The sequence below is a fragment of the Urocitellus parryii genome, chromosome 1, assembly GCF_045843805.1.
Source record: "Urocitellus parryii isolate mUroPar1 chromosome 1, mUroPar1.hap1, whole genome shotgun sequence".
In the NCBI taxonomy this organism is placed as follows: domain Eukaryota; kingdom Metazoa; phylum Chordata; class Mammalia; order Rodentia; family Sciuridae; genus Urocitellus; species Urocitellus parryii.
The window spans coordinates 240,978,304-241,001,749 of NC_135531.1; the positions used below are offsets into that span (position 1 = coordinate 240,978,304).

At 36.1% G+C, this 23,446-nt stretch overlaps 1 protein-coding gene across 3 annotated transcripts in view; it reads left to right on the forward strand.

Annotated features, from left to right (window-relative positions):
- The first annotated feature begins 3,774 nt into the window (after nt 1–3,774).
- The window catches only part of Nab1 (NGFI-A binding protein 1), a 45,842-nt gene continuing 26,170 nt past the window's right edge, over nt 3,775–23,446 (forward strand). For all 3 annotated transcript variants that reach the window (XR_013344369.1, XM_077803040.1, XM_026389054.2), the window contains exons 1-2: nt 3,775–3,950; nt 13,583–14,420. Coding sequence is in view for 2 of the 3 variants with exons in the window: in XM_077803040.1 (XP_077659166.1) it covers nt 13,602–14,420 (819 nt within the window). In the remaining variant the exon portion in view is untranslated. The remainder of the gene's footprint in view (nt 3,951–13,582; nt 14,421–23,446) is intronic.

Genomic DNA, 23,446 nt, shown 5'->3' on the forward strand with positions numbered 1-23,446 from the left:
AACTGTACTAGTAATATTTGTTTAAGCCATCAGAAGGAACTATGTATTACCCTTGCCTTTACAGATAATAAATTAAACCTGGGATAATATTTCCAAATGGTGTTCCTAGGAATAAACATACATTAATAACAGATGACAAATAATTTGATATATTCTTTAGGTCACATCTCAAGTGGAGTTAAAATTGAAAATTTGGTATACTTATTTACCCTTTCTAAATTATAAAAAAAAAATCTGTGCTTGAAACATAAAGTGAATTACTTTAGTAATATTCTAAAAGCAAAACTGCAATTTATATACTGCTTTTGAGCATACTCTATTCTCAGAACTTTATTGGAAATGTTATATATTTAGTAAGAAGTAGATGTACCACACATTTTAGAGACTTCTATTAGGAAATATAATTCATACCAAGAACATAAAAAAATACAAAAACTCAATTTGCTAGGCAATTCATGTTGTCCATTTTGTTCAGTTATTCAACAAATATTTATTGACTACTATGTGTCAGCTACTGCTCTAGACATTGGAGATAACAGCAATGAATAAAATAACATAACATAATAGATAAAATCACCTACCCTTTTAGAAATTACATTCCAGTGTCCTTTAGGTTTTTATTGAAATGTAGCATGAAATGTGTGTGATGTTTCCATTTTTAAGAAAATTTATTTTATTGTGATTTCAACTTAAAGGAGTTTTATGAGAAGAACATTATCTTACTCTTTAGTTAAAATAAGTATTGTATGAAAAAAAACAATAAAAGCAGTAAAAAGAAACAGAGCATTTTCCTTTGCCTTTTACATTTCCTTTTGTCTTCTTTACTGTCACTGTTTTATAGAAAAGCCCTGGGAACAGAGAACCATGATGTGTCTTTTTGTCCCCAAAACCCAACCTTAAGCCTAGCACTTAACTGGAACTCAACAAGCTGTACTGGATAAATGAATAACTTACACAGGTATTTACAGTGTAAAATCAAATCAGGAGTAACCAAAACCATTGCATGAATGTTTAACAAAAGATACCCAAATGGTCTGAGTAAGAACTATTTTTGTTACCATATTCTCTTTCACCTGTCCAGAAATGCTTCCAAGAAAATTCTAAAACCCTGAAATCTTTCTACCATTGGCCTTCAGGCACCATAATGTAATTGTTACCTTACAGAATTAAAGTGAACCTTTTCCATCTTCCTTAACAAATCACTAGGGCCTGAGAAGGGTTGGAAGACTACGTGTGTTCGAGTGGGGAAGGTGGTGTTTAGGGATGATAAAAAGTGGCAAGGTGCAAAATAAGAATTAGTGCTTCATCCAAATTGTCTCATATGCAGGTGAATGACTTGATTCTTTGGAGCAATCATGTTGACTAGTGTTGTCATACAGACAGAACTGGATGCCTAAAACCTTAAAATTTTATATTTTCTTCATTTTCCTTCCTCCCACCAACTCCCCCAGCACCACAGGGCATTTAAGTAAAGCAAAGTGGGCCCAAAATGCCATTCTTAATGTGGGAAGAATACACTATCTAAATGTGCCCAGAAAACAAACAAGGAAAGATTTCAGTGTTGAAACAACCAGTTGCAAGTCAGAGGAAAGAGTATCTGCCCCAACACATTTCCTTTCAGCATCAAGTTCAGCCAGACACATTCAAGGTTGGATTTAATGTCGTTTCTTCCAACTCTGGAAACAATTCCAGTGGAAGGCTCAACAGTGCAGGTAAGACCACTCATTTCATGACTCATAAATCACTAATTGTACATCTTTACTGAAGAAAGGTCTTTTTCTCTAGCTGTTCAGAAGCAACAATATTTGCAAATCATCAGGATTCCAGAGAGGAATTAGAAGAATTCTGCAGATTTCACTGCCTGAACATTCATTAACCTCTACCTTTCCCAACCAGCTAAGAAATTGCCTAGTCTTTATTGTACCATAAAAACCTAAGTTAACTTTCTCTTTAGCAGAACAGGATCTACAGCAGGGAAAAAGAAAAGAAAAAAAAAACTCTCATGATTATAAAAACAAAGAGAAATGTTCAGCAGTGATTTCTTCAGTTAAAGAAGAAATTGAGGAAGCAAGCAGGTTTACTAATTTGAAATAACAATTCAAACACTCCAGACAGATCCTGTCACTAACGTGAAGAAATTTAACTTTAATGATATATATTCCATTATGACATTACTCATTCTTATTTTTGCAGGTTTTAAAAAAAACAACAGGTTCTGTACTTTAATAAGGTCTTTTTCTTTCAATATTATCATCATCCTATCCATCACTGCGACATAAAGATGTGGTTTGAAGAATTTCCCATCTCAAAGAATGCCTTGTATCCCCATCAGCAAAGTAGGCATACTCTGGGAGGCCAGCCAGGATGTGGGAAATGCCTCCTATATAAAACTGGATTCTTAATATGTATGTTGAAACTGGATTCTACCTGTATGGCAGTTCTTTTGTATTAACTAGTGCTCTCAATCCTTCAAGAATACAATAAAACTTTAAATCTTTCATTTTTCCATTCTTTTGAAAAAAAAAAAAGGAAAATAAGACTTAAAAAGTTTTCTAAATATTTTAGCAATAGCTCAAGTACATTTTTGGAGGTGCCTGAGTATTTTCTTTGGCTAAATAAGTTTATGCAAAATAAACTCAAAAATTCTGTATTGTGCCTTAGGAACTCTATTTTGACACACTCCAAGACAGAACCGAACCTTCTTTTTTCCTACACTATGGTAATAAAACAACAACAAAAAAACGTTAACCAGTAAAATAGCAGGTTTTCAGGAGGTGAGAAGGTTTGAATTAAAGTTACCGGACAAGACAGTTGTCAAACCGCACCTCTGGCTTGGTGGTTCCCTTTCCTCCCCTCCCCCTTCTCTCCCAACGCCAAGGCGGTGATGGAGAGGGGACAAGAAGGGCGAGGCAGAGATTCGTTCAAAACTGCGGGTTTTTCCAACTCCGCGCACCTGCCGCCTCTCCTCCTCCACGCGGTCGCGGCCAACTTCCCGCAGAACACCCAGGCCCACTGCCTCACCTGGCCCACCTGTCCAGCCCACCTCCTCTGCAAGCCAGAGGGGGGCGGGGCGAGCCCAGCGCCCAGATGTGTGGGCGGGGCGCGCTATTTTATTTTTTTTAAGTCTGCCTCCTGGGGGATGTTGATTTGGCGGGGTATGCTCTTTGAAATACTATATTGGGAAGCTCACACTTAAAAAAAAATATATTTTTTTTAAAGAATCGCAAACCTTCTGCTCCACTCCGCAGCTGGAGAGCAGGCCCGAGGCGGCGTCCCCTCCTTCTCACCGCCCCCGTCCCCCTCCTTCTCCACAACTCCCCCCTCCCGCCACTGCCCGGAGCGGGACTGGCGGGAGCCGCCCCCTCCCGGGCGCCCACTTGGTTCCTCCCAGCTGCCCTGTGAATGGGCCGCCCTCCGGATTCTGCGGAGGGGGGCGGTGGGAAGAGGCCGAGTCCCGGCCCCTGCGGCCGTCGCCCCCGCCCCCGCCCCGCGGCGGCCCACGCCTGGATCTGCGTCACTCGGCCGCGCGTGGGCGGGAGCCGGAGCGGCGAATGTAGCAAGAGCGGAATCTCCCAATGTGACAGCGCGCGGGGGGTGGAGGCGGCGGCGGAGGCGGGCGGGGGAGGGGGAGGGTGCAGAGCGCAAGGGGAGGGCGGGGGAGTCGCCGCCGCCGCCGCCGCCGCCCGCGCGTTCGAGCCCGGAGGAGCCTCCGCCACCGCCACCGCGGCGGAGCGAGCGCCGTCGGGGCGGGCGGGCGGGCAGCAGCGGCGGGCCCGAGCCGGGGGGAGCAGGGAGAGCGCGCCCACCACCTTCCCTTCCCCCCTCGATGGGAGCGGGGGCGTCCCGGCCGCTGCAGCCGCCTGAGGGAGAGCCGGGGGCTGCCTCTTCGGAGTTGGGGCTGAGCTGTCCACGGGGGAGAGCGCGCCAAGACTGCTGCAACTGCGGGCCAAGTACGTACCCCAGCCGACGTCCGCAACTGGGGTCGGCCGGGTGCGGGACGCGTTCGCGGTGGTTCGGCCGCAGGGCGGGCGTCCTGGGGGAGCTGGCCCTGGGCGTCCGCCGCCGGAAGGAGAGGCGGCCTCGGGCTTGAGTGGGCGATCCTGAGGAACGCTGTGCAGGGGCGCGGGGTGGGCGAACGCGGCAGCAGCCCCGACTGGTGCGTTTTCCCACCGAGGCGAGGAAGCTTGGGCATGTGTCCACTCTCCTAACCGGGCCTGGGTCGTCTCGCGGTGCCCTCGGGCATCGTGGGTCTGTGTGGGGTGGTGCGTCGCGGGTGCGCGCGCGGGCCCCAGAGTTTCAAGCCGCCTTCGCCGGGGGGCAGACTCTTTTTTGTTTGTTTACTTTACAAAAGTGCTGCACTTAGTGTCTTAATTTTTTCCCTGGATATTCCCTTCTTCCGAAGGTAGTTTTCTTTTTTAAAAGCGGAAGGAGAGTTTTGTTTGGATGAGGCTTTCAGAAACTTGGCACCGAAGTGCAGGCATTGGAAAGACTCAATGTGCCCCTAAAGCCGAGTAAGGAATCTGCAAAAGATGCGGGGCGTAGAAGTCTTGGATGGAGAGGTGTTTTGACTTTGTCAGTGAGAAATACTGAAGTAATATCAAATATTTGTGATCTGCAATCTTAGGGTTCACAAGATATGAAACGACACTTAAGTTGCAAGATCTTGTAGAAAAGTGTAGCCGGATTTAAAATTTGCATATGTGGATTGTGCAGACCAAGTCTTGCAGCAGGTGATTTGGAGTAATCCTGGATTTGCATACAATTACCCCTAGTTCCCTAAGATTCCAGAGGCTTGGGAAATTTTGGGGTGACCGTTAATTTTCAGTTTCATCTGAGAAAGCCGATTTGGAGTAACTTGTCACTTGCCATTTGGTTTGCCTGTGACGTGTCTGGCAACTCTTAAGGAGTGCAAAGATCAGAAGCTGAGAGGGAAGTTTTCAGGTCTTGTTTAAAAATATTTTGGCAGATTTAATAGAGAATATTAGATTGCATAGGAACAGAGGAACCGAATTTAAACTAGATCAGTCACATACAAAATGTCTTAGTTAGAAAAGTGTACATACAGTGAATTATCTTCTTAGATTTTCACTTTGTGAAAACTATCTTGGTATTACATTCCCAATTATGACTTTTTGTGATTATCAGTGGGTTTTAAGAAATATTGAAGAGAGAATGCAGAGGACTTGTTTTCTGTTTTGGATGGAGGCTCTCTCCCTGAAGAGCTGCTTCCAATCCAATCTGAGTTCCAGTAAAAGTGTCTCTTAGATTCAAGGTATATCCTTTTTTCTTTCATGTTTATATCATTTGAGACATTTAAAATTGTTCTTTCATTAAGTTTAAGAGGTTATTTTGTCTGGATAGGACAAATGGGGCTAATATGCAAATAAGGATAGAGTTAAGAATTTCTAAATGACTTACTGGCAAGGTCAGCCTTCCTTATTTCTGTTTGGGGTATTAGATATTGGAACTTTATCTTGAAAGAACATGTTTTTGAAAGAAAATTTCAAAGAAACTTTGGAAGATTTAAAAAAAAATTTACCATCTTTCACTAAAGCTAGTTTGCCATCCCTTTTGAAAATACTTTGTTTTTCCTGGCTGTGGTGGTCTCTTTGTATACATTAATTCATCATTAATAACAGTAATAATAAAACATGGAGGTACTGTAGATTTTTATTTCATTCTGTAATTTGTGGTTGTAATTCAGATGACAAAAATCCTTAGGACTACTATAGCAGATACAGGTGATTAAGTGCACTTATATGTCTGTATAATCGAATAATCTAATAAATACTTTGTTATTTTTAAAAATTATTAATACAGTTGCATAATTTTAGCTAACCTAAAATTACATCAAAAACATCCACCGTAGTGTTGGAGAGTTAGTAGATTTTTGTTCTTCTGGTTATCATTTAGAGAATCAGTTAAAGCATTAGATATTTTCTTGTAATCACACTTTAAGAACATACTGACTTATTAAGATTTTGGGGGTTTGCACTCTGGGTACTTTGAAGAAATTATAAGGTCAGGGAAACCTTTGAAGAATTCATTGTTTGAACTTCAAATTTTAAAGTCAGAGACTCTTGGGATACTCTTGGATAGAAACAGAAGTATGTTGGGGTTTTGAGTCTGTTGACTTAGACTCTGTCCTAAAACTTACGTCTTATGTATTCAGTTATAATAAGCCTGTAGTGTTTGTTGTTGTTGTTGTTCATATGCATTTCCGGAAAGAGAATCTTTATAAGATTTACCTTTCAATATGAAGCTGTGTTCTGGATACCACATAACCATCATATATGTTACTTTCAAAGAAGTGACCATTTTACAAACAGTTTAGGATCATGCTAATGTGTAATCATCTTGTGTATGCAAATATGTAATATTAAATGTATTACAGAATAAATAAAACCCACTTGAGCATGTAATATAAGGTTGCTAGCACCTTTGCTTTGAATTTATGTCTTACCTGATTCTTCCTTTCTTTTGAGTAGTAGAAAGAAGAATAGTACAGTTATTATACTAAATGCAAATTTCTTTTCTGAACTGACATGTTCAATAACTCATACAATAGTAGAATGTACTCCCTTAAAATTAATAATGGAACAAGTGAGAAATTTCAGAAGTTGATGCTGGGAAAAAATATTAATCCTCATCTTGTGAGAATTCTGACAGCTAAAACATACCATTAAGCTTTCAAATAGTTTGTCATTTCTCAATACTTTGTGTTTATGAGACTGCATGTCAATTTGCATGTTATGTTAATTTTTACAGAGAAACTTGTAAAAAGGTGGCAAAATTTATATATATTGCCTATGAAGTATATCTCCAGAGTGCTTTTAATACCTGTTGAATGGTTTGACTGTTGGTTGATTGAAGAATTTGTAGGCATTATATGAAATGCTAGTATTTGCTTATTAGGTATTAAATTAATGCTGTGATCATCTAATAGCAAAACAAATATGATTTACTTTTTAAAAAATCAATAAATGCATTTAAACTTGCCCATTAAATATTTTTATCCAATCATAAGGGTGAGGATCTTTAAGGCTTTTTTCCCAGCTAAAGAATCAAAATTTCCCAAAGTATCATTAATTCATTAGAAACCATGTATTTAATTCAGAGTATCTTCATTTAAAATATTATTGCATGCTTACTAATAAGTATGCCTAGGTAAAACTTTTGGACCTTGAAACATACATAGGAATTAGTACCCAGGCCATTCCTGCAACATTAAGTAACCCATGAAATTCAATCATTTTAGCTTGAGTTCTGGATTGTAGGACTAGGATAGAAGTGTGAATTCATTTCTTGGAATCTCATCCTTTCCTAAGCCAAATTCTATTTTTGGCTTTCTTTGCACCTTTCTCCCAGGCCACTGTACCTTCAAGCTACACTCCTTCTAAACCTGGCTTACTTCAGAAGTTTTAAGTGTAGTCTCTGTCCTCAAATTTACTTCTTCCTTTGTCCCCATTTCCTATCTTAATCTTTCATCCCCTTAACATGCAACAGATCTCTTCTAGATGTTAAGAGAAAAACAGTTCAGTGGAACTAATTCACCTTAATCTGTTAATGATTCATGAGCTCTTAACCAAGGTTTTTCACATTTTTTGGGTATGTTTCTAAGAGTCCTCTGTATAAGTCAGGCCTTAACTGGGATTTTGCTTTTGATTTCTTTCTACTTAAAGAGTCTTTTTCTCTTTGAATGTCACAGACTTCATAAAAAGTGTACATACACACATATACACATATGTGGTAAATGTTTGGGTATATAGCAATGGTTCCTATAGCAGGAAAGGGAAGTTTTCAAGAATAGTGATTATGAATCCATTTAAATATAATGGTAATTTATAAGATATTTGTTATTTGGGACTAATTTACATTAAATTTAATTTTAGAAACACAAAACGACCTAGGGTATTATGAATAAACTTGAATTCTTAAAAATGTTGGTCTTAACTGGTCGTGGTAGTACACACCTGTAATCCCAGGATCTCAGGAGGCTGAGAAAGGAAGATCTCGAGTTCAAAGCCAGCCTCAGCTAGCATTGTGGCTCAGTGGTAGAGTGCTTGCCTAGCACTGGTGGGGCCCGGGTTCGATCCTCAGTACCACATCAAAATAAAGGCATTGTATTGTGTCCATCTACACCTAAAAAATAAATATTAAAAAAAAAAGCCAGCCTCAGCAAAAGTAAGATGCTAAGCAACTCAGTGAGACCCTGTCTCTAAATAAAATATAAAATAGGGCTGGGGATGTGGGGTCAGTGGTCAAGTGCCCCTGAATTCAATCCCCAGTATCTCCCTCCACCCCAAAAAATCTGGTACTAACCACATGCAGTTCCTATATTTGGGAGCACATCCTTTGATCTCTTGGGAAAATAGCCATATTATAAGAGTCTACCAAAAGGCCTTCTAAGAAAGAGAAAGTATTGAGGATGAGAGAATGAAAAGAATTATAGGTAAAGTAACAGAATGTACCATTATTAGATTGACATTTCACTGGGACGCCAATTTACCCAGAAGGTGTCCCTTTTGAAATACGAGAGGAGGCTGCTGATCAGACTCTGACTCAAATTTTGGGTTTCATTAAACAATCATTATAGAGATGCTATTCTACATAGAACACTTTGCTAGGAATAAAGGTGAATAAAAGATTAATGAGATCTAATTCCTATCCTCTGGGTGCTTGTAACTACAATAACTTGTTCTACAGAGATAGGTTAAGTCATCTTTGTTCTGTGGATCCTTTGTATGACATGTTGCATAGCATTTATCACAATGTTTAACCGTCTGCTTCTTGTCTATCTCCTTCCCCTTAATTGTATTCTTTATAAAGGACAGTCTTTACTTTGTATCCCCAGAACTGACTCAAGTGTGTGGCATACTTGAATAAATTAAAAAAAAAATGAGAAAGATAGGAAAAATTGTGGGGTTCCAAGAAGGGAGAGGACAGTGTTTGAAAGGCTTTATGAAAAAGGTTGTAGAGGAAGGATGTCTGGCCTTGGGCAGAGAAATGGAAGGCACATTTGAGGTATGCCCAGGGGCTCTTTTTGGCCTGAGTACAGGGTCATGTTAAGAAACAGATTTGAAAGGTTTGGATCTGAGATGCCCATGTAAGTAGCTTGGGTTTCTTTTTCTAAGCTGCAGGGAAATTTGCATAGATGAGTGAAGATGGGAAATGAAGTTAGTATTGCAGTGTGGGATGTATTAAAGGTGAGAAAGCTATTTTCAAAATTGGGCAAGAAACAATAAAAATCAGAATTAGGTGCCTTTGAAACAAAGAAAAAGGGTGGCATGGTCTAAGGACATGTAGATTTGAGGATGGAAGAGGAAAAAACAAAGATGGAATCCACATTTTTATCGATCCAGGAAATCAGAAAAGTCATAGTGCAACTAAAATTGCACCAGGAAGGTGTGAATAGTGAAATTGAGAATCCAGAAAATGAGACAATGTCCTTGCTTTTGGACATACCAAACTTGAGGTTTTAACAATCCCCGGGTGAAATTCCATATTATATAATTCACAAGAAAATTTGGTTCTGATAGTTCTCAAACTTCTCAGATGTAAGGATCACTTTTTAAATTAAAAAAAAATGTAAGGATCACTTTTTAAATTAAAAAAAATTGCAAATGTGATAATTTTGCTTTTAGCATTTGTTTATTGAGAATACATATTCTACAAAATTTAATTACACTTTTAAATGAGTTTTTATTTCATTATATCACAGAAATATTATTTTAGTTTCATATATAAGGTGGACATGTAACTCAGCAACCAGAGCTTGATGTACATTGGATTTGAGAACACTTTGAGTAACTACCTAGCCCTTAGTTTTGAACATTTGGTCCAAGCTGTAGATAGAGATTTGGCATTCATTGCCTATAGTGATAATTGAAGCCATCAACGGGACAGATCATCAGGGGAGAATATGGACAGACAACAGAAAAAAGACCTAATGTAAAACCTTGGAAGCTGGGTTCACTGATGGACATCTGTAGCCTCAGCATTGAGGCGAGAGGATCACTTGAGCCCAGAAGTTCAAGATCAGTCTAGGCAACATAAAAAGACCCCCCACTTAAACAGAACAAAACAAAACAAAAAACCTTGCACTTAGAACACATTCAGAGAAGGTAGGGAAAACAAAATGATACAACATTTACCAAAGTCAAATGAAAAGCATTTTAAGGAGTGACTTGCAGCAGAGAGATTAATGAGAGAGGAAGAGACCAGGTGATAACTCAGTAGTTACTAGAGATTGATAGATTGATGGGGTCAGAAAGCTGGCTGGATTGAGACCTCTTTGAAGGAATGATTTTTCTGTTCCCTAGGGACCATGAAAGAGGCCTCTGTCCTCCCCTATATCCTCACATGGCAGCTTGGAGAACATCATATAAAGGTTTTGTTTTCCACAGCAAAGAAGTTGTTCAGTAAAGTCTTTCTGTATAAGATAGCTCCTTATGTCACTTAGCATAATTTGAATCTTGCAATTGACTGATGCTCCTTACAAGGAGCCAAAGTGAGATATATTTGTTTTAAAGATTTGGGACAAATCATAACCATTTAAAATGGATAAATGAATAAACATCATCAAATGGTCTAACTAATCTGTTATTTAACTCTTCTTCTTTAATACTGGTCTTTTTATTGGACTGACCAGGATGAGGAATGTATAAGCTCCTGTAAATGGAAGTTTGCTGTGCAAGAGTAGCAAGGCCTCCTATTATCTTTCAAATGTAACAAGAAAACTTCTTTCTCTTAATTGTGGATTTTTCATGGAAAGGTCAGACTCAGCATGGGGTTCCAGGATGTTTTGCAGAAGCCTTGGTAATGCTTCTCAGCTGAGTAGATTTACTATACTATAAGCTATCTGAATATATTGTGACCCTTTATATTTACTTCAGACCAGAGAGATGCAGGTTGAAATTTGCTTTTAACTTATTTGAACTTTATGTTGAAGCATGAATTGTTACAGGTTTTATGAAAACAGAGAAGCCCATCTTATAAAAGTTTTCTTTTAAATTGAACCAAGTTAATGTATGAAGTGGTGGGTGTTTAAATTATCACAGCAGGCTTTGGAAGGAAACTGAAACATTCTCCTAAGGTAAAAGCTTAGGGGAAAAAACTTTTCCCAGCAGTAAGTATGGGTCTTTAGAAAGCCTCCTGGGACTCTGAATAGTTTGCTTACTTATCTTTCAACTCTTATCTTGACTTTGGAAATGTATACTTGGTCCTATCAGTCCTTATGGAGTTATTATATCCATAAGTACTACTTCCTGGTTCGTGAGTGCTTCTCTAGGAAGTAGGGAGTTTTCTTTTTTTTCTGTGTCAATAGGAAAAATAAAAGTTGAAAAAATTATTATTTTCTAAAGTTACTGCCTTAATAAGTTTGGGTCTTTTAGCTCTCCTTTTATTGTTTCTCTTATATTTGTCTACCATGTATTTTTTTTAGATGTTAATTAAAAATATTTCAAAACCCTATTCTAGATTTTTGTCATGTTCTCTATTCCATAACATAAGGAGTTGAGTGATGGTGATCACTCCATAAACACTGCATAGTTAGTTCTTATTAAAAAGGTTATCTATGTACATGTTTATTTATATGTGTATGTATTGTATACTCCAGTTGAATGCATGTGGAACAATTGTATTAGGTGTATGATGAGAAAGTGAATTTCTTCCACTTTGGACTTTTTTAGAAGCTCTTCTATTAGGTTTAATGTAAACATCTGTAACTCCCAAGGGCCGTGTTTTTGTGAGCTCACATCCAACAGGAAGTTAGACTCTTCCTGAATTGGGAGGACAAGCAGATCCCCATTTAGGTGATTTAGAAAATGCTAAGATATTTTTATCCAGACAGCTGAGATGGCATGAACCCTAAGGTGAACCTAAAGAATGTAGATGATCACAAAACCTGTACAGTGTCTGTGTTGCTCAGAGGAAATACTAAATAGAGATCTTCTTGAGCAGTTTGCCTCATTTACTGAATCCTTGGAGGGACCTGGGAAACTGTTTTTCAATAGCATCTCATGGAGAAGTTACTGAACATTAATTTGCTCTTTTTATGTCTTTTTGAATGTCAACAGGCCATGTCCATACTAGCCCTTGAAAATAACCATCAAGTTTAGGAGATCACTAGTTGATCAAAACAGATTGTGGATGATATAAAGGTTCTTGGAGATGGGGCTTCTCAGCTGTTAGTCTTTAGAGTGATAAGGAGATGTGTTCTCTTTGTTGTGGTGAGTGAAACTAGAATTTTATGTAGCATTCTGACTAGTGGTATTTGAAAACATGTACCAGGTTTGGTGACTCTTGATTTCAGGAGTGTTCCTTATATGCCTTTGCTTGCATTATCTCTTAAGTTAACTATTGCTTCATACCATTTGAGTTGAGAATAGACTTCTTAGACTTCTATTTTCTTCTGATGTATGTATTCTTTTAGCCTTCTGTAATTTTCTCCACAGAGGGCTCCAGGGTCCTTTAATCCTAAAGGTGCATTGACTGCAGCAAGTTTATTTTTCTTAAATGGAAATACTTGGCCAACTCTTCTTTGTATGTGGGAGGTCTCCAGACAACTTTTGAAGCCTGCTAAGAGGTCAAGAAGTACTTTGCTGGATCTTGTTCTGTTTCTTTAAAAACAGGTTTCTCTCTCTTGCTTGGACTCCAAAAGTATCTTTCTTCTATATGTTGTTTCTGCCCTGGGCTCTCTGCTGCTGCTTTGGAGGGCTCACCTATCCTCTAGGTTTCATCCTACATCTTTATCAATAATACATACTTAGACCCTGTTCTGTTATTTTCCGTGAAGGGTAGTTCTATAAAAGCATTCCATTCTGCATTTCAGTGCCATGCATTTGAAAAGGAATCCCATTATCCTGATTTTTCTGTATGTTGAATACCTGTCATAATTCTAGACTCTCAGATATGTAATTACATAGTTACTTGTAACTCTTCTTAAAACCACAGAAAGTATCAATAAATGTTAACTTTATCTTCTTTATCATTTATACTTAAGTGATCACAAGTCTTGACACTTATTTGAAGTCTTTTCTTGGTTCCTAAATATACCACCTTCTATTTTCTTACCTCCAATTCATATTGAAATTTATATTTCTTTACCGGCCAGACTAATGTTGGTAATTTTTCTTTATAAAATAGGAGTAATTGTCCCTATCTCACAGAGGCTACTATGAGGATTAGAAATAAGGTAAGGTAGGTAAAGTGTTTATCATGTGGTGTACTTCTTACCTCCTGCTAATTTTGATTATCTTTGCATCATGGAAGCAGCAAAGTGAATACCCTAAAATATGGGAGATAGAGCCCTGTGAGCCTTGGTTTGAGTCCCCAGTCTCCTGCTTACTATTTATTCTCCTTTAGAAAAATAGGTCAGTTTATTTTTTACTGATGGTTATGATTGTTGTAAGTGCAAAATGGGATAAAGATGTGTAAGGGAGAACAGTTAGTTGCTGTGCAAATATTCTCTTGTTTTTGTTCTTCCTGTACTTCATTCTTAAATCCTGTAATGTCTAATAACATATTTGGTTTAAGAAGTTTGAAGCAAGTGTGGTAAGTTTTTCCTGTCTTCTTTTTGTAGGTTAAACCAATCTACAGTAATGGCTGCGGCCTTACCCAGGACCCTGGGAGAGTTGCAGCTATATAGAATATTGCAGAAAGCCAATCTGCTCTCTTATTTTGATGCCTTTATCCAACAAGGTGGTGATGATGTCCAGCAACTCTGTGAAGCTGGAGAAGAGGAATTTTTGGAAATCATGGCACTCGTTGGCATGGCTAGCAAACCCCTACATGTTAGAAGATTACAGAAAGCTTTGAGAGACTGGGTTACAAACCCTGGCCTTTTCAATCAGCCACTGACTTCCCTTCCTGTCAGTAGCATACCTATCTACAAATTACCAGAGGGATCACCAACATGGCTAGGAATATCCTGCAGTAGTTATGAAAGGAATAGCAGTGCCCGGGAACCTCATTTAAAAATTCCCAAATGTGCTGCCACCACCTGTGTGCAGAGCTTGGGACAGGGGAAGTCAGATGTGATGGGGAGCTTAGCACTGCAGAGTGTTGGTGAGTCCAGACTCTGGCAAGGCCACCATGCTACTGAGAGCGAACACAGTCTGTCCCCAGCAGACCTTGGCTCTCCGGCTTCCCCTAAGGAAAGCAGTGAGGCACTGGATGCTGCTGCTGCCCTCTCTGTGGCGGAGTGTGTGGAGCGAATGGCCCCCACACTGCCAAAAAGTGACTTGAATGAAGTGAAAGAGCTGCTAAAAAACAACAAGAAGTTGGCCAAAATGATTGGTCACATTTTTGAGATGAGTGATGATGATCCACACAAAGAGGAGGAAATTCGAAAATACAGTGCAATATATGGCAGATTTGACTCAAAGAGAAAGGATGGGAAACATCTCACACTTCATGAGGTAAGAAATGTGTGTGTGGTGTGTTATAATTCCTCAAAGGGAAATTTGGTAGTGGTTTTATTTTATTTATTTTTGCAGTGCTGGGGATCAAACCCAGGGGCTGTGTATACTAGGCAGGTGCTCTACCACTAAACTACATGCCAGCCCAAGTTTGTTGAAAGCGTGCAGAAAAAAAAAAAAAAAAAGATATACTTCCTAAAAGTGATATTAAAAACAGTTCAGGTGTTAGCAAAATAATATTAAATGAGTCTGAATTTATTGTTTAGGGGTGTTTTGTGTTGCACTCAAACATGATTTAGCTTTGAAACAACAAAGTAAGTTTTAGAAAAATGTCAGAATTTAAACAGTGAAAGAAAGCCTAAAATCTTTGCATTTTTAAGAAGTTTGTTTTTTACTTATGAAATAAAGTAGGATTTTAAATATAGTGACATTTAAAAAAAATACCTTTATAGGCTTCTACTATAGAATTTGTTCCAACATACAAAAATTACTGAATCAAGGAATATGTAAATTTATTATTTCAATATTCTGCTAAAATGTCTTCTAAAAAAGCTGTGACAATTTATACTTCTGCTATTGTGCAAATAAATGTTTAGTTCTCCACATACTTGCTAATAGTGCATTTTACATTATTTTTCATCTTATATTCAGTCTAACAGATGAAAACTTTTTGTTGCTTAAATTTACTTTTCTTAGTGAGGATAAGTATTTTATATTTATTGTTTATATGCTTGAGGCATTTAACTTTATTTTCATATCCTTTGTTTTGGTATTATAGTTGTCTTACTTTTAAAAAATTGGTAAATATTTTTTATATTTTAGGGATATTAAGCTTTTGCCTGACATTGTAACATTTTTCCAAATTATTGTTTGTCCTTTGACCTTTCAGAGTGTTTTACCATGTGAAATTTTAATTTTATATAATCGTATTTACTGATCTTGTCCTATATGGTCTCATTGGTCTAAGTTTCTATTTCTTCATTTTTATAGAGTTATTTTAGTTAATGTAGCTATATAATATGGTATGCTCTTTGGAAAAGGACATATTTCTTCATTAATTTAGTTTTGTAACTTTTTTGTTTTTGTTTTTTGTATGATAATGTTACACAAATAAAATTTTAGATGCATTTGTTAGGTTTCTCAAAATGTTATTTTGATTATAAATGCCTTAAATGCATAAGTTAATTTGATAAAAATTGACTTATTTACAGTGAGACCCATACAGAAATATAGTATATGTATTTATTAATATACTAATGTATTTATTAATATACTAATATAGTATATTAATTAATACATATATTATATTCCTGTATGGGTCTCACTGTAAATAAGTTTTCTTTTGTTTTCCTTAGTTATATTATATTGTTTTTTATTTATGATACTAGGGATTTAGCCTAGAGTGCTCTACCACTACATCCCCAGCCTGTTTAATTTTGTGACAAGGTCTCGCTTGCTAAGTTGCCCAAGCTGGCCTTGAATTTGTAATCCTCCTGCTCCATTTTCCCCAGTTGCTGGTATTATAGGTGTATACCATGGAGGCCAGCTAGAATTCTCTCATTGATGTATATTTTGTACATTTCTTGTTAGGTCAAATATTAAATGTCTAGTATGTATGTTTTTAAATTTCTTTGATTTAAATAGGACATACAAATAAAGGGATATAATCCAAATGAGTTTTCCCCCGTTTTTTTAATGACTATCACTGGCTGAGATTTGTATATTAATCTTGTTTTCAGCAATTTAACCATTTGATCTTTAAAATAAGTGATTTTAGATATGAATACTGGAGCTTAAGATCAAAGAATTGGTTAGCAGAATGATTTAAATCACAATAAGTTTGTGACTGTTTTGTATGTGTCCTTTTGCAATTGTTAGGTGTCATTATTTCTACACAAGTGCCTCACAGAAACTTGTGTAGAAAACATGCTTAGCATTATAGTTCACTTTGATGCTTTTTTTTTTTTTTATTACCTATGAACCAGTAGAGGAATCCAATTAAAAAGCTATCTGGCTGTTATTAATGGAAAACAAGAGGCAAGCATGTTGGCAGTTTTAGTTTCATGCTTTAATGCAGTTTTCATAAAATTTTTTAAATGTAGCACATGAAACACAAAGATGAATCAAAAGACTTGTATTTTTATCAAGGTAAAATATTTTCAAAAGATTACTCAAAACAATCCAGTCAAAGTCCCCTCTGCTCCGTGTGTGTGTGTGTTTTGGTACCAGGGAATAAACCAGGGGCACTTAACCACTGATTCACAACTCCAGCCTTTTTTTATGTTTTATTTTGAGACAGGGTCTCAGGTTCTCACTAAGTTGTTTAGCACCTAAGTTGCTTTGAACTTTTGGTCCTCCTGCTTCAGCCTTCTAAGCCACTAGGATTGCAGATATATGACACCAGGCCTAGCAAAAAATTCTATTTTAAAAAATACTTTAAAAGTTATTTTTACACTTGGCTTTTGGTAAGGGGCTCTTTGCTTGTTTAGATAAATAAGTACAGGTGGTATTTAAGTAATGAGACCATCCTGGGTTTCCTGAAATAAGGGAACACTCAAAATGAATGCTAGTAGGCTGAGATATGGAGGTGGGGTCTTTGAAAAATGTGGCTTATGTTTTCAAGATTTAACTTAGACCACTGGTTACTTATAACTCAAGTTTGTGAATCTAGTCCAGTAATATAGGATAGATGTTTATGAATCAGTAAGCTTTTTTAAACTAGTAACTTTTTAAGACTTTGGATAAAATTATAAAATCCTGAGGGAATTTAAAGAAAGTATTAACTGTAACTTTGAGGTATTATAAAAATTTCTCATATTTTCATTTATTTGAATCAGAAAAACTTTTGTTTGTTTTTCTAAATTCCTTAAGATTAAAAAATGTTACTAGTTTGCCTTCAACTTCCAAACAAGGAAATGTATGACTTAATTCAGTGTTGGCTTAATCTCATTGTCCTGAGAATTTTCTTTATAGAAACTCTATGGTGGGCTGGGGATGTGGCTCAAGCCGTAGCGCGCTCGCCTGCAATGCGTGTGGCCCGGGTTGGATCCTCAGCACCACATACAAACAAAGATGTTGTTTCCGCCGAAAAACTAAAATAATAAATAAATATTAAAAATTTAAAAAAAAAAAGAAACTCTATGGATACTGTTTTTTATTTTTCAAGACAAAGCAACTATATGTAGGTGTGGATGGAAGTTATCTACATCTGAATTTTTTTTTAACTCCCCTAAGTACCTGTGATTTTTTTCTTATAAACTTTTTATATTTTTATATTTTATATATTTATATTATATTTTTATATTATATTTTTATATTTATTTCCAAATGTATCGTATACTGTTTAGGAAAGAATTATAGTGTGAATCATGTTAAATGCTTATTTTTTTTTTTTTAAATTTGGTAGCTGTAGATGGGCTGAATGTCTTTACTTTGTTTTGTTTTTATGTGGTGCTGAGGATTGAACCCAGTGCCTCATGCATGCTAGGCAAGTGCTTTGCTGCTGAACTACAGCCCCCAGTCCCTAAACGCTGTTTTTTTTTTTTTTTAAACTGAAGTTTTTTAAACTGAAGTTTAGGACCTGGCTAGACATAGTCTGGTTTATAGGAATCAGACCATGAAGTTAGTGTCAGAGGATGATGAGGTTTAGAACCACACAAGTAGTTGGTGTGGGACAAGTAGGACAAATGTACCCAGATGTAGTACTATAAGGAATTTCCAACACCCAGAATATTTTATTTATCCAAAGAGATGTTAGCAGACAGTAGATGCTAAACTAGGCTAAACAGTATGCTTCAGATCTTCAGAGAGAGGAATGGTTGGGAACAACAAGGTAGTAAAGAATATATATCTCTTGAAATTATATAGGAACTGGGCTGCACACTGGTTACCAAGACAAGGACCCAGGCCCATAAAATAAACAATGAAGCCATGCTTAGGTTGATTGCCATTGTAATGTTGAGAAGTCAAGGCTGAGGTGTTTCAGAGAAAGTTAAGTTTGAACTTTGAGAGAAAAGGAGTACAGAATCTGGTAGACTCAAAGACTGAAAAACATTATTAATAAGTTTTGATGCTGTATTCTGAATTCTTGGCTTAGAATTGAGAGTTTTTAGCATCTAATACTTCAAAAGAAATGTTGGGCATTTCCTTCTATTTATTTATTTATTTATTTATTTAATTTTTGTTCAGGGATTTCAATCCAGGGACACTTAACCACTGAGCCACATCCCCAGCCCTTCAAAAACTTTTTGTTTTGAGACGGGGTCTTGCTAAATTGCTTAGGAACTTGCTAAGTTGCTCAGGCCAGTGATTTTTTTTTTTTTAATATTTTTAGTCGTAGATGAACATAATACCTTTATTTTGTTATTTAGTTTTTTTATGTGGTGCTGGGGATGGAACCCAGTGCATCATATGTGCTAGACTGCTAGGTAAGCGCTCTACCACTGAACCACAACCCTAGCCCAGGCCAGTGATTTTTAAAGTAAGTTATAGGACTACTAAGGTACTCTGTTTCTTAAATCACTTGATAAATTTACAGTTTTTCTTACAATATGTCTGTTTCGTCTGTTTTCAAACTTGCTGGCTTGAAAGTTGTTTATGGTTTTTAAGAACTAATTGTGTCTGTGAATCTGTCTTTTTTTTTTACCCCTGGATCAACCTTGACAGAGGATTCTCAATTTTATTTTATTTTTTTCAGATATCTGCAAACTAGTATCTGTTTTTGTAAATAAATTCTTTTTGTGGTTCTGGGGATTGAATTCAGGGCCTTGTGCAGGTGGGGCTAGCATTCTACCAACTGGGCTATATCCCCAGCCTGTAAATAAACTTTTATTGAAACACATGCCATGCCTATTTATGTATTGTCTATGGTTGCCTTTAAACTATAATGACAGAATTGAGTAGTTGTGACATAAACTAGACTGTGAAGCCTAAAATATTTACTCTCTGGCCTTTTATAGAACCATCTTCCCAACTCCTGATCTTTATGAAGAAGCGGCTTTTAACTTCGTATTACTGATATTTCTGGTTGTGCTATGTGTTTGTTTTACTTTCCTGTATTTTATTGTTCTAGCTTAAGTTGGGTATTTAGTTAATCAGTTCTATCATTCTTATATTTTTTAAAAATTTATGTGGTGCTGAGGATTGAACTCAGTGCCTCATACATGTGAGGCAAGCACTGTACCACTGAGCTACAATCCTAGCCCCTTATATGTTTAATATAAGCAAGCAAAATTATAAATGTTGATTTAGTCTTATTCCCACCAAAGTTTTATATGAGGTTATCTTGTTATTTTTTAGTTCTGATTATTTTTTGTTTTATGATTTCTTTTCTGACCTATGAGTTATTTAGAAGTGTTCTTCATTTCCAAATAGAAGTGTCCCTGCCTCCATTATTTTTTGTAATGTTTCTTAATCGAATTACATTTTGCTTTGGAGAGCATAGTTTTCATGATGCCAGCTCTTTAAAATTTTTTGAGATTTTAATTATGATCCAGTATGTAGTCAGTGTTTTTGATATATATGGAATGGTATCTTTGGCATTTGTTGGTGGAGTCTTCTCTGTCTGTTTTAATAAGCTTATTGACTTTGTTATTCAAATTTCCTATATTCTTACTTATTTGGGGGGGGAGTACTTGCTATATCAGTAAATAAGAGTTGTATTTTAAAATCTAGTGTGTTAGTGGAGTTGTCTTTTTTTCTTTTTGCATTGTGTAGTCATTTTATTAATCATTTAATGCATTTTGATATAAAGTCCAATGTTTGATATTACAAATACAATATATAAATATATTAAGTCTCTTAATAATTGCCTGTTACATCTTTTTATCATTGTTTTATGCTATGCTTTTCTGAATTCATGTTTTCTATTGTATCTCCTATAAATACCAGTGGTTGAATTTTAAGGAATCTAGTCTAACAATCTTTTTGTTTTTTAACTTAGAAAAATTGGTCTATTTACATTTATTGTAATTACTAATATTTTGGATTAATTTCTATTATTTTATTAGTTTTTCTCTACTTCTTCCTCCCTCCACCACACACACATACTTTATATCTCAAATTTATCATCTAGGACTAGTTTCCTTCTGTCTCAGGTGGATTTAATTTAACTGATTTCTAAATGAAATCAGTAGGATTTAAAATTTTTCTTAATAAAATTCTATTGGTGAAAATCACTCTGGTCTTCTCTACCCCACCAGAAAATATCTTTATTTTGCTTTCTTTCTTAATTACTAATTATACAAGGTAAATTTTATATTGTCTATGGTTTTTCACAGTTACCATTTTATTGGCTTTCAACTTTTTTAGAAGTTAGTGGTTGTTCTGTTATTTATTGTCTGTTTTTTTAAATTTTCTATTTGTTTCTGCCCCAATTTCTTTCTTTTATCCTCTCAGATTATTAATTTTACTATATTGCTTTTTAGTTCCATTTAGTCACATTTTGTCCCATCACCTCAGATGGGGAACACATAAAAACGTATAGTAGATAATATATAATTGTATAATAATAAAAAGGATACAATTATAATAGTTATAATAATACTAGTTAATATAATAACATATAAGCCGTAAATTATTATTTCCAACCTATTTTAACGCACCTGTGTCAATTTCATTAAAATATGTACAGAATTGAAAACTTGAATGTAATGGGGTAAATCAAGTTTTTGAGGGTCTGATTCACCTGTTTTTCTACTAGTTTTCACTTTGGATGCTTATTTTATGATTTCTGTCTATGAACTTATATTTCTTGGTACTTTAACTGTGGGACTGTTTAGAAGTGAACTTCCTTAGAGGTTGTTTGCTTTTATTTCTACCAGGCAGCTGGAGACACTACAACTCTAGGACTTTGAGAAAATAAATTCTCATCGTATACTTATTGTGAGTTAAGGCCATAGATCTATATAAAGGTGGGTTTGTTTTTATGAAATCTCAAGAGCATATTTTCTGTTATGTTAGCACCAAAGTTGAAGACAGGTAATTTTCCTTGCACTCCTCTGGGGCTACAGATGATTTTCTTATTCACCCATACATTGGTGTTCAGTGCTTTGAGGTTTGAGTTTTATTGAAGAGTTGTGGACTTTGCCTTTTTGTCTTTTCTCACATTCCCCAGCCTCAGGCTATGAAGTTTGAAGCTCAGGTTCATCCAGTTTAGCACTTGTATTTAACTTCCTCCTTTGAGGTACTGTCCTTATTCTTTTTTGGCCTTATTCTTTTTCCAGCATTTAAGATGTTTTTCCCCACCCCTATTTTATTCAACATTTTTGGTTGTTTCTTTGAAAGAGGATGCAGCAGTAATGGTACCTAGCTCTCTGAATACTAGAAGTAGAAGTCCCGATTGCCTTTTTTTTTTAATTAGTTGCTCAAAACATTACAATGATCTTGCATATCATATATTGTACATTTGATTCAAATGGGGTATGAATTTTTATTTTTCCCACATGTACAGATTGCAGGATCATATTGGTTATACAGTCACGTTTATACATACTGCCATATTAGTGTCTGTTGTATTCTGCTGATTGCCTTTTGAACTCCCTATCACACAGCATTTACACAGTATTTTTGTGCCAACGATACTTAATCTAGAATTATCATTCGATTAAGATTATAATTTTAACTAATAATAAAATGTTTTCTTAGAATTAGTTACCTTCCTTTCTGAAAATAAAGACATCTGTGGTTCAGTTTTTAGGTCCAGTCATAAATCATACAAAGCTAACTTAAAAAAGTCTTTTACAAGATGATACAAATGGAATTTTGGTATTTTGGGCCATGAAAAGAGGAAGTGGGAGAAATAAGTAAAACAATAAGGGAGAATATTTTGTTACTTTATACTTTAATAAAATAAGAATATTGGCATTTTTGAAAAGCTAGCATGGTGCTACAGCTGGCAACTACTACTACTGTGTTGGAGTGTGTTTATTATTTTTTCAAATATATTATTGATTGTTAATTAACCACTAGGGGCCATGAAATCTAGATAACTTTTTTTTTTTTGTTAGGGAGATAACTTTATAAGTCAGTTTCTTCTTACTACTTGAAAGTGAGCTAAAAGTATTTCTCCAGTCTTAATTTTCTACCAGAAGTTTCCTGAAGTAGGGAGATTTCAGTCTAGTTTTTCAGTCTGTAGAGCATGAATGCAGTGACAGTGAATGTGTTTCGTTTTTTTTTTTTTTTTTTTCCCTCCTGGTAAGATGATGGAAGGCATACTAGAAGATTGCTTACAGACTATGTTAAAAAGTTGTTTTTTGTGGCTGTGCATAGCTGATACTTCTGAAATGTTGTTAATTCAGAAGTTTTCATAGTAATCTAGATTTACAAGTACAAAAAGCAATTTGAGAAGGGTCTTCAAGATCATTGTAGCTACTACCATGCTGAAATTGCAGTGTACTTAGGATGTCATTCTTTAAAGTATATTTTACTTTTAGCTCCAATAACATTGCACCTTTCAAAAGAACTTAGAGAAGGAATTGATCTTTGATGGTTCTTTGGGAGGAGGGGAGAAGGCTGAAAATAGATTTCTTCCTTCAGTTACACTTTTATATTCAGCTACAAGCTTAAAATAGGAAACCTGGTCTTATTATAACTTTGCTGTCAGTAGCCAAATTAATTGTCTCAGAACAAACCAGTACAGATTATAGTTGGAAATTTAAGGATAAAGATGTTAGATACTATATCATGCCATTTACCATAACACATTCTAGGTGGATTACTTAGTTAAGTGAAAGGTTTTAACTATTAGATTAAGTATAGGAGAACATCTATGTATTGTTTGGGTGGAAAGAGTATTTCCAAGCATGGCACCCAAGGCAAAAACTAATAAGGCTAATGCCAGACTGTGGGGGAGGCACCATATATGATGGAGAATTAATAATTAATACTCCTAATACATTAAATAATTCCTGAAGTCTAAAATTCGTAAGAAAATGAAACAGACATTATAAACTTTAATAATTCATGTTTTCATACATGTACTTTGGATAACGATGTCCATCACATTTCACCATCACTGCTAACCCCCT